This window comes from Nansenia antarctica, assembly GCF_963989245.1.
Source record: "Nansenia antarctica genome assembly, chromosome: 8".
Taxonomy (NCBI): Eukaryota; Metazoa; Chordata; class Actinopteri; order Argentiniformes; family Microstomatidae; genus Nansenia; species Nansenia antarctica.
Genome location: NC_137678.1, coordinates 57508837 through 57521336, shown reverse-complemented (window position 1 = coordinate 57521336; position 12500 = coordinate 57508837). Strand labels below are relative to the sequence as shown.

Genomic DNA, 12500 nt, shown 5'->3' with positions numbered 1-12500 from the left:
AGGGGGCGATGGAGTACTGGGTTATGTGTTTAGTACTCTCTGTTAAGAGGTTAAAGTTAGGAGAAGTTGTGGCTGCCATTGTGGATGCCAGGTGGTCAGAAGATACACAGTGTTTCTCCTCTCTCTTTAGGACGTGTTTGCCTGTTATACGTAAGTCTGTTATTAGTTATATGTATCTTGTTATCAGATTTTGGTGAACAGTAATCGCTCATGTTTGTTTATATCTTGTTATGTATGTCTTGTTATGGTAATTGTATTTACTCATACGCTGTATTCTCACCCACAGGGTGTTGACATCTTTGTCTAAATAAAATATCATAAACAGACATTGAGGAGTCTTCTTCACATACCAAACACATGGAATCTTCCATTCCACTCAAACCTTCAACCTGACAACAAGAAACACCAAAAGAGGGCACGGGGGGGGGCTCAAACAGACTGCTGAGGGTGGCAGAACAAAGCTCTGGGTGTCCAGGGAGAGATGGAGGGCAGATAGGGGGAGACACACCGGGCATGAAGGGGGACGTATTCGGTTGTTAAGTCTGACGTCAAACGTGACGTTTAGCAATTTCCGGGTCCAAATCAGAAATTCCCAGCACCAGAGTACCAGTGTACTACAGCGGTAGAATGACAGTTCAATCGTTTTTTAGACTGGGATCTATTCATACAACAAGGGACACAGCACTTTCCTGTTTTCCCCATATTTGTCAGCGTCTTTGAGCCTCGGAAAAGCGCTATATAAATATAATGAATTATTATTATTACTGAGGCATTTCGAAGAGATGCCAACTTTGGACCCGGAAACACGTCACGACTTAACAACCGTATAGCCCGGGAGGTGGGAGGTGGAAGACTCACTGGAAGCCCTGCATGTTGTGGGCGCGGAGCAGGCTGTAGAAGTTGATGGAGTGCTCCCCGGCCGTGCCCAGCTCCTCCTTGCCCTCCCGGATCATACTGCGCTTCAGCAGGCCGGAGCACTTCAGAGCCAGCTCCAGAGCATCCATCCAGACCCGGCCTGGACACACACACACACACACACACACCGTTAGAAGAAGCTGATGTACAAGACTACAGAGGTACGCATAGGTCTACACACACACACACACACACACACACACACACACAGACACAGACACAGACACACACACACATGCATACAGATACACACACACAGACAGACACACAGGCACACCCACCGGTTTACACACACCCACACACACAGGTTCAAACACACACAGAGACACACACACACACACACACACACACACACACACACGCCGTTAGAAGAAGCTGATGTACAAGACTACAGAGGTTGTGCGTGCACACAGGCGTAGGTTTACACACACACACACACAGACACAGACACAGACACAGACAGACACATACAGACACACACACACATACACACACACACACACACACACACACACACACTGTTAGAAGAAGCTGATGTACAAGACTACAGAGGTTTGCGTGCACACAGGCAGAGGTTTACACACACACACACACACACACACACACACACACACACACACCGGTTTACACACACCCACACACACACAGACACAGACACAGACAGACACATACACTACAGAGGTTTGCGTGCACACAGGCAGAGGTTTACACACACACACACACACACACACACACACACACACACACACACACACACACACCGGTTTACACACACCCACACACACACAGGTTCAAACACACACACACACACACCTGATCCAGCAAAGGAGAGAACTGAAGCAACAGATGTAAAATCAGAGCACGTACTCACAGACTCACAGCAGTAATGATCTGTCTCTTACCATCAGACTCCGAGGCGGCACGAAAGATGAGGTGGCTGCCGGGTAATGGCTGTGTGATAGAACCCACGGCCTCCCCTTTAGGACCCTGACATCACACACACACACACACACACACACACACACGCAGAGCAAGTCAGCACATGAGCTCACCGAAATGAGAAAGCCTATAAACCAATGTGTGTGTGTAGGTGGGTGTGCAGTACTAGGCAAAAGTTTGGACACACTTTCCCATTCAATTGAATCAATTACAAGTCCCACTGACGACACCGCCATATTGACGACAAATCATTCGTAATGGCATTCAGATTTACTCCGACTGAAATGTGCACTGTGGTAATCTCACATAGAGATGAACCAGACAACCTTGATGCTGAAGGTCTTCTTCAAGTAAAGAACCACTCAACTGTCAATTTAAATTCAACGCTGGTGTAGTAGGGTAGAGTCCTAACATAAACATTAGATGAAAGATGAACAAGAGCGAGATGGGAACTTGAACAGCGATGTGGAGGTGGAGGGTTCGTCTGAATGCTCTTTACCACCCAGAACCCAGTTGAGAAGAGGACCAGCGACCATAAAAACATCTCTGAATAGGGATATAAAATGTACTTTATGCCATTTTAAATGACTACAGAAATAGAAAACCTAATTACTCATGACAGCTCCAGGTAATTACCGGATCTAACCTTCTCCTTCCACTTCTACAGTCTGAGTCTCAGTTCACTACGTAGGGATACGCGTCATGAGTCATACATCAACAGTAGACCATTCACCAACAAACTAACATATATATATATCAACAGTAGACCATTCACCAACAAACTAACATATATATATATCAACAGTAGACCATTCACCAACAAACTAACATATATATATATATATCAACAGTAGACCATTCACCAACAAACTAACATATATATATATATATATCAACAGTAGACCATTCACCAACAAACTAACATATATATATCAACAGTAGACCATTCACCAACACACTAACATATATATATCAACAGTAGACCATTCACCAACAAACTAACATATATATATATATCAACAGTAGACCATTCACCAACACCATTCACCAACAAACACACATATATATATCAACAGTAGTCATTCACCAACAAACACACATATATATATATATATCAACAGTAGACCATTCACCAACACCATTCACCAACAAACACACATATATATATATCAACAGTAGTCATTCACCAACAAACAAACAGACGTGTGCTGCTCTCTGGGCATCACTGGCATAGTAGAGCAGAGGACAACAACTTGGTATGACTGTTTTTAGAAAGTAAACACAACTCTTGATGCAACTGCACACAGAAGAACCACAGTTTAAGACGCTATGCATCGTGGATGGACCGGATGTGAAAATGGATTTGGGGTAAACTTCCCCTTTAGAAAACTACCTTTGGCTGCTCTTTTCAGCGGTTCCAACCCCAGGCTGGCCAAATGTCGAAGTGTCCTTGGGCAAGACACTGAACCCCAAAATTGCTCCCCGTGAGCGGGCCGGCCGGCGCCTTGCATGGCAGCTTGCCGCCATTGGTGTGTGAATGTGTGTGTGAATGGGTGAATGAGAGGCCGTTGTAAAGCGCTTTGGAGCACCTTTGGAGCAGCAAAAAAGGCGCTATATAAGTGCAGTCCATTTACCATTTACCATTTACCATTTTCGGAAACTGAGATCCGATGGGACAGTAAATGACGTTGTGATGACGCTGTGTTTACCTTGACGGCCCAGATGGACTGTTCCAGGGGATGGAAGAGCTTGAAGCAGAAGCCGTCCTTCTTGGAGGGTCTCTCGATGAGCTCGCAGGCGTTGAGCAGCACCGTGCCCACCCACTGGCCGTTCTTGTGGGTCTTGTAGATCAGCAGGACCCCTGGTTTCAGCACGCACCACAGCTTGGTCCAGCTCTTCAGAGTGCCCCGGATCTGAAGTAATTAACAGGGTATAAACGGGTATATATGTTACGGTACATGTGGGAATACGGTAGGAAACTTGTGGGAAAACTAGGGTTAGGGTTAGGTGCTAGGGTGACTTGGTACATGCTGGCATGTCTAACCCTAACCCTAACCCTAACCCTAGCCCTAACCCTAACACTAGTTTTCCCACATGTACCGTAATCCCACATGTACCATAACATATATACGCCACGTCAGGATATCTAGTGACCTGTCCCTAATTGGGACCATATTTCAATGCTATGGGCACTTTCTGCTAAGTAAAAGTAAGAAGCCTTGAGAACCGATGGTTCTGGAGCCTAACGGTCCTTAGGGGGCAGGAGCCTATCTCCTGTTCCCGTAGCGTGAGGCGGCGTGATGTACAAGTCCACCCCCTGGACATGACGCTGGTATGTCGCAGGGTCTTACCCCCCCAATCCAACACTTAATGCTGAGTGCCAAGCAGGGAGGCATCAGGTACCATGTTTACAGTCTTTGGTACGACTCGACCGGGGATCGAACTCACGACCTCCCAATCTCAGGGCGGAGGGGCACTCTAACCACAAGGACCGCTGAGCTGGTGCTCCCAGACACTTTCTACTCAAGAGAAAAGCTAAAGTCTCTGGAGAAACTTCTGTACAGTAGACCTGGGATCTTCTCATGTTTCCTGGGGAAACCTCTGGGAACCAGTGTACTGACACAGCTTGTTATGCCTGTGGCATTAACACTAGAACAGCCATAGGGTTGTCATTTGACCCCTGTGAGTACAGAACATTTTTATATCTTTGGACTCGATCAAATTTCAGGACCCTCCTTTCATGACATTTCCTAGATATGTGCGTTCTACCACCCAGTATCCTTACATTTTCTAAATCACATCAGGATACTCTAATATGAAGCTATTTTGCAGTTTTTCTGTGTAGGAGGCAGGCTAATTTACAAGCGGCCAACTAGTGGTCATTGTGTGTAAATAGCAGCTCCGCACTGTAAAAGAGGGGGTCATTTGAACCCTGAGGCGGCTCCTTTAGTAGGTAAAAAGGCACGGCTGTTCTAGTGTTAAGGTAAACATGTGCGGCAGGTGAGCCGACCTTGAGCCAGTCGGCCATGACGATGACGGAGGGGTCTGTGATGGTGCTGAGCAGCTCCTTGGTGGCCCGCTTCTTCTCCTCCCTGTAGTTCTTCTTCTGGACCTGCAGGGGCCACACACACACACACACACACACACACACACACACACACACACAACCATGATGTTAACACACACACACACACACACAACCATGATGTTAACACACACACACACACACACACACAACCATGATGTTAACACACACACACACAACCATGATGTTAACACACACACACACACACACACACACAACCATGATGTTAACACACACACACACACACACACACACACACACAACCATGATGTTAACACACACACACACACACACACACACAACCATGATGTTAACACACACAACCATGATGTTAACACACACACACACACACAACCATGATGTTAACACACACACAACCATGACGTCACATTTCAACATGCTGCCCGGACTGAAACAAAAAACTATATTCAACCTATTCCAACGGGTCTGTTGTTATAACCATTTAGTAGGTGAAGTTTGGGAGCTACAGTATCTATCCTCAAAGGTCAGACCACAACGCCCTTCAAAGACGTGTTCCCTTAAAAAACATTCCCTTAGTCCAGGGGTCGGCAACCCGCGGCTCCGGAGCCGCATGCGGCTCTTTTGCCCATCTTCAGTGGCTCCCTGTGGCTTTGACCACAAATGGAAATTAACAACGATTATTTATTTTTTACGTTGCCGCAGTCTCTCTCCTTGAACTCCAACTCCCTGCTTACGCTGTAATGTTGTACGAGGGCCAATAGGATTCGGATATGTTGGCACATGACTAGTATTATACATTTTGACTGGACCCAACATGAGACTGGATGTGACAGGTTTTTTTCAAGAGTAGACCTATATCCACAGGGATTGACGAAGTACTGCGGCAGGCAAAGCAAGAAACTATCCACATTGTCCACAACTTTGTGGCTAGATTTATATACGGACATCGGCGACGCACATCGATGAACGGGAGCTTCCCGGTGAGCGCTATTTGCCTACTTTTAAATGCAAAAAGCGGCTTGTCTTTAGCTCAAACCGTTTCCGAATTATGAACTTCTAAAGAAGGTATGATATTTGCGAGCGCCGGCGTTCCTGTGGGTCTGAGACGGTTTAACTTAAAATAGGGAAAAGAGGACGAGGGAGGCTAGTTTTCATTTGGTACTGTAGTCTACAGTCTGTCGATTTGTCTATTTTTTGGCTGACGATCTCTTGGTTTGCTCACTTCCTCCGGATGAAATTACAAACTTATCCATATTTTTTCTCAGGCTAGTATAGCCAGATAAAAGTATCAACCCACGTTTGCATTCGGTTGTATGCATATGTGCTAAGGCTTATGTATTTGTAGCCTACTATTTTGATAGTAGGCTAATATAGCTTATATAGACACTTACAGCATGTGTTGCCTTCATTATAAGGCTTATATAAGGCTTTAATTTTTTTGCGGCTCCAGACAGATTCGTTTTTTGGTCCAATATGGCTCTTTCAACATTTAAGGTTGCCGACCCCTGCCTTAGTCAAAGACAAAAGACTAAGCCCTAGACTATGGGGGGGTAGTGGTGGTCTAGTGGATAGTGAGTTGGACTTGTGATCGGAAGGTTGTGAGTTCAAATCCCGTCTGAAACCACACCACTACTAGTGTGCCCTTGAGTAAGGCACTTAGCCCTCAGTTACTCCAGGGGGAATGTCCCTGTAATTCGTAATTGTAAGTCGCTTTGGATAAAGGCGTCTGCTAAATGGCAAAAATTAAAATTAAATTAAGCCCATTATGTGGAGGGCAGCAAATTGTGTTTTTTGGGGCGACTGTTGCATCACTCTGACACCTGACTGAGCAACAACATCAGTGTGAGGCAAATGTAACTGTATGCTTGGTAGGTTAGGATAATGATAACGAGGAGTTATGATAATGAGGTGTTAACAGTTTTCAAGGGTTGCTCGATAGAGCAGAAGAATTATGCCGTTCACATTCAGTGTGAATCGGATTTTTGTTCGTAAAGTTCTATTATTATTACGTTTTATTATTATGTGGACTGAGGGCGTCTTTCACGTCGCCTCAGAAGGACGCGTCCCTCCTTACCTTGAGACTCTCCTTCTTGGTGAGCTTGCTGCCGGAGGCGGAGACATCCTTATCAGAGCCGTTGTACAGCTTGGACTCAGACTGTGGAGACGGAGGACAAACTGTGAGCTTGACAGTCAAGGACAACTCACTAGTACGTCAGCCTGTTAGACCAATGGCAATGCATACTACTGTCACATTAGGCAAACATCTTACAATAACCATAACCACCCTAACCATACATGATAGAAATTCATACATTCTCATAATAAGAGAAATTCAGTTCTAAATTCAGTTTTTTTTGTATCTATATTACAGAAAGGTGTGAGAATGATTACCTCTGAAGCTTCAACTACCACCCTGACAACATCCCCCAATCACTAAATTCAGTGAAATAGGAATCACAGAGGCTACCGTTCAAGATTCAAGATTCAAGATAGCTTTATTGTCTGTCACACAGTGACAGAAATTCTCCTTCGACAAGCAGAAGTGCAGCTCAAGAATACAGTTTCCACATTAAAAACACACATAGGTCACATACATCAATACATACAATAAAAACAGACAAACATAGCAGTGTTTAAAAATGTCCAGTCATTTAAAAATAATAATAAAAAACAGTGTTATGGTTTAAAAAGCTAAAATGTTGTGGTTTAAAAAGAAAAAACTATGCGTTTTCTAATTTAAAATGTTCAGGGCGGTGGTTGCAGTTGGGATGAATGATTTCTTGTACGTGTTTTTCCAAGCCAGCGGAATTCTGAACAGTTGTCTGGGATCCTATCCTAGCCTAACCTGTAGCTAACCCATCATGCCCTGTGTTGAGCCCAGTGGCTCTGCGGCGGCTCTGCCACGCTAATGAAGAACGTGGACACACACACACGCTTCTGCTTCCAGCCCTCAGGGTCTGAGAGAGTCTCATTTAGAGAGAGGAGAGGCTGAGACACTTAAAGGCTCAGAAGCCCTAAGGTGGTGGAGATGGGAGGAGGAGGACACAGAGGGCTAATAAGACCTAGCATCTCAACAGCAACAGCCTCACGCTGAGTCAACAACCCCCCACTCACTCTCTCTAATCTCCTTCACCCAAGAACAGGAACTATTCGGTTGTTAAGTCGTGATGTGTTTCTGGGTCCAACGTTGGCCGAGGCGCTCTCTTCGAAATGCCTCAGTAATAACAATAATTCATTATATTTGTATAGCGCTTTTCTGAGGCTCAAAGACGCTGACAATATGGGAAAAGTGCTGCTGTGTCCCTTGTTGTATGAATAGATCCCAGTCTAAAAAATGATTGAACTGTCATTCTACCACTTTAGAACACTGGTAAGGGATTTTTTTTATTTAGACCCGGAAATTGCTAAACGTCACGCGTGATGTCAGACTTAACAACCGAATAGAACTGGAGAGAACACGTTAGCGTCAGTATTGCAGGTGGTTTAACGCATTGAAGACACATTTTCCCTCTCTGAGAGAGGAGAGGGAGAGAGAGAGGGAGAGAGAAGAGAGAGAGAGGGAGAGAAGAGACAAAGAGAGAGGGAGAGAGTGAAAGAGAGAGAGAGGGAGAGAAGAGAGAGAGAGGGGGAGAGGGGGAGAGAGGGAGAGGGGGAGAGAGAGAGAGGGGGAGAGAGAGAGGGGGAGAGAGAGAGAGGGAGAGGGAGAGAGAGAGAGAGAGAGAGAGAGAGAGAGAGAGAGAGAGGGAGGGAGAGAGAGAGAGAGACAGAGATCAGGAGCTTCTGAATGTTCCAGAACATGAAGCAGCTCCCTGTGCTGTCAGATGACAAAGGCATAATGAGGATTTAATGAGAGACTGGTCCAATCCGACACTTCTCTGGCGTGACTCAGAATACAGCTCACAAATCACGTCAACACTGACGGCATATTGAGCTTCATATAGACGAGGTTAGTCAAGGCCCAAGGGTATAGTGTGTTAAGAAAGAAGTTTACGTGCTTTATCAGTGGGTGTGACTCATATTATGAATGCAGCTCATGCCTGAGGTAAGATTGGGTTCTAGCAATGGAGGTTCACTCTACAGTAATTCTGTTGTTAAGTCTGACGTCAAACGTGACTTTTAGCAATTTCCGGGTCCAAACCAGAAATTCCCCGCACCAGAGTACCAGTGTACTACAGCACCAGAGTACCAGTGTACTAAAGCACCAGAGTACCAGTGTACTAAAGCACCAGAGTACCAGTGTACTAAAGCACCAGAGTACCAGTGTACTAAAGCACCAGAGTACCAGTGTACTACAGCACCAGAGTACCAGTGTACTAAAGCACCAGAGTACCAGTGTACTAAAGCACCAGAGTACCAGTGTACTAAAGCACCAGAGTACCAGTGTACTAAAGCACCAGAGTACCAGTGTACTAAAGCACCAGAGTACCAGTGTACTAAAGCACCAGAGTACCAGTGTACTAAAGCACCAGAGTACCAGTGTACTAAAGCACCAGAGTACCAGTGTACTAAAGCACCAGAGTACCAGTGTACTACAGCACCAGAGTACCAGTGTACTACAGCACCAGAGTACCAGTGTACTAAAGCACCAGAGTACCTCTGAACTACAGCGGTAGAATGACAGTTCAATCGTTTTTTAGACTGGGATCTATTCATACAACAAGGGACAAAGCACTTTCCCGTTTTCCCCATATTGTCAGGGTCTTTGAGCCTCGGAAAAGCGCTATACAAATATAATGAATTATTATTATTACTGAGGCATTTCGAAGACAGACAACTTTGGACCCGGAAACACGTCACGACTTAACAACCGAATTCTGTTGTTCTTTGGTGTCATTAGAACCTGGGGTTTGACACACACACGACCTGCCCCGCCCCCTCCCGCCTCTCTCCCTCCCCTCTCCCCTCTCCCTCTCCCTCTCCCTCTCCCTCCCCTCTCCCTCTCCCTCTCCCTCCCCTCTCCCTCTCCCTCTCCCTCCCCTCTCCAACTTCTACCAAAGTTAGCATAATCAAAGTGGAGGGGGGGTAAAAATGTAATGGTTGGGGGACTGTGGACGTGGACCAGCGGTGATGTCACCTCCCTTTCTAAAGCATTGATTAGTTCTCTCCTCAGGAGGAGCGGATGCACGTGGAGTCTGTCCTTGTCCAGCCTGTCAGGGGAAAGGAGAGGAGGCGTAGGAGAGGAAGTCTCAGGTCGTATTCCTGGAACGTACCTTGCTCTTGGATATCGAGTGAGCGGAGTCCTCTTTCAGAGCCAGCACGTCTTCTCTCCCCCGGTCGAAACCTGTCGACAAAGGCACAGGAGGAGAATCAGCGAAAACAACCATTAATAAAACCACCCCACTCACTCTGCTGCTAGCAAGGCTCTTTAAACACAATACTGTCGATGGGAAGGAAAGGTCAGAGAAAGAAAGCAGAGAAACCCCACGGTGAGTCGACAGAACCACCTCTGAAATCCTAGGAGCCTCGGAGAACAATTCAGTCCACTGTGTGTGTGGGTCTTGTCCTTTCTCAGAAAGTAACTGTGATTATGGAATATGGTGGCTTGGTTATGGAGTCAGTAACCGGGAACTCACTCACACAGGAGGAGAGACAGGAGACTGGCCAATGGTCACTGGACAAGCGACATTTGAAAGCCTTGAAAGCTTAGACCATGTCCACGTCCATGTTACTTAAGCTTTTGGAAAGTCACTAGATGTTGATAGATAGTAGGCTAAATTGCTTGACACCAGCAGCAGACTGTATGGTTGCTAATCTCATTGCTAGTCTCAAGCGGTCCATGAAATTAGTTTTTTTTTCCGACGGGGTTGCACAACCAAACCATGTAGCAGGTGTCGGTGAATAATTGATTGCGTCTCAGCGGCAGTGAGAGCTCTCTATGACAGCGATCATCAAGATCCGCTGCAGCTCCACCGGTGTGAGATTGACGTCAGACCGAGAATTAGCTTCTCTGTGTGAAGCTTCAATGTGTCCCTGATGGAAATTGGCTGAAAAACAAACACGTCTACGCACACATGTACATACTGTACACTCAGATCACTCACATGCGCACGCACACACACACACACACACAAAATAGAGAAACAAAACATCCAGAAGAACTTGACTGCGCCAAAGCAGATGATGACGGAACACAAGGTTGAGCTGCTCAAAAAGCACCAACCCAGACCCTTCCAAATGGAAACGGACTGCACTTATATAGCGCCTTTATCCAAAGCGCTTTACAAAGGCCTCTCATTCACCCATTCACACACACATTCACACACCAATGGCGGCCAAGCTACCATGCAAGGCGCCGGCCCGCTCACTGGGAGCAATTTGGGGTTCAGTGTCTTGCCCAAGGACACCGCGACATGTGGCCAGCCGGGGCTCGAACCGCCGATCTGCCAACCTTGTGATCATTAGACGGCGGCTCTACCTCCTGCGCCACAGCCGCCCTGTGAACGCCCTTCCAGTGAACGGGTCGATATCAACATGTGATCTGACGTTAAAAGATGCTGTATAACAGCATATTGTAGAGAGAGAGTTCCTGGTGCGGGGGGATTTACTGCTAAAGGCTTTTCAGCCTAAAACCCGCAAAGCTAACGGGATTATAAAACACTCAGAAGGCCTTACCAACTGAAAAGCTCCATTAGCAAACGCTAATGCTTTGAAGATCAACCGCGGCACTAAAACTTCATCATTTATTCAGTCAAGACTTGGGCTGGAAGACATATGCGAGGGGATATCAGTGTTAGATGTTTTCTGTTTTATGAGGAGCGGTTTAGAGCTTGTTGAGAGCGGTCCCTACGGTCAGCTGAGACTAATCAGCTAATCATTCCAAGAGTAAAAACAAAACACGGTGCAGCAGCTTTCAGTCACGCTGCCGCATGCTCCTGGAACAAACTCCCTGAAGAAATCAAACAGGCACTCGTGTGTTTATAGTGGGGGGGTAAGATAAAAAATAAAAAAATCAGGACAGACAATTATTTTGTTTGGTGTTATAATTGTTTTTTTCATGTGTACTGTTCTGTAATAAATAATTGATTACAAAAAAAAAAGAACAAACTCCCTGAAGAAATCAAACAGGCCAGAACCCTTAAAATATTTAAATCTCAGCTAAAAATCTTCATGTTTTGCACCAGTTATGATTAAACACAAACACTTCTATCAATGTCTTTTTTCCTATACTAGAACTATTGTCTTTTTAAATGTTTTATCTATTTACTTTGCTTTTATTCATTGTCATTTTTATTTTCTTATGCTCCTCTTGCTGTATTTTTAAATAATGTATGTAAAGCACTTTGAATTGCCCCTGTTGTATGAAATGTGCTACACAAATAAACTTGCCTTGCCTTGCCTTTCGGATGCTGTAACACAAAGTTAAATCAGTTCTGTGCTTCGAATCATTTAGGTGGTTCAAATTTAGGCAGCTGTGGCGCAGGTGGTAGAGCCAGCGTCTAATGATCGCAAGGTCAGCAGATCAGCAGTTCGAACCCCGGCTGGCCACATGTCGAGGTGTCCTTGGGCAAGACACTGAATCCCAAATTGCTCCCAATGAGCGGGCTGGCGCCTTACATGGCAGCTTGCCGGCATTGGTGTG

General features: G+C 45.6%; 1 protein-coding gene across 1 annotated transcript in view; it reads right to left on the bottom strand.

Annotated features, from left to right (window-relative positions):
- osbpl8 (oxysterol binding protein-like 8) overlaps positions 1–12500 on the bottom strand; it is a gene marked incomplete at both ends in the record, with an annotated part of 50432 nt that overhangs the window by 25547 nt on the left and 12385 nt on the right. Inside the window, 6 exons of the mRNA XM_080537585.1 lie at positions 859–1015; positions 1818–1902; positions 3564–3767; positions 4865–4966; positions 6996–7076; positions 10132–10202. Of these exons, the coding sequence (XP_080393711.1) occupies positions 859–1015; positions 1818–1902; positions 3564–3767; positions 4865–4966; positions 6996–7076; positions 10132–10202 (700 nt within the window). The remainder of the gene's footprint in view (positions 1–858; positions 1016–1817; positions 1903–3563; positions 3768–4864; positions 4967–6995; positions 7077–10131; positions 10203–12500) is intronic.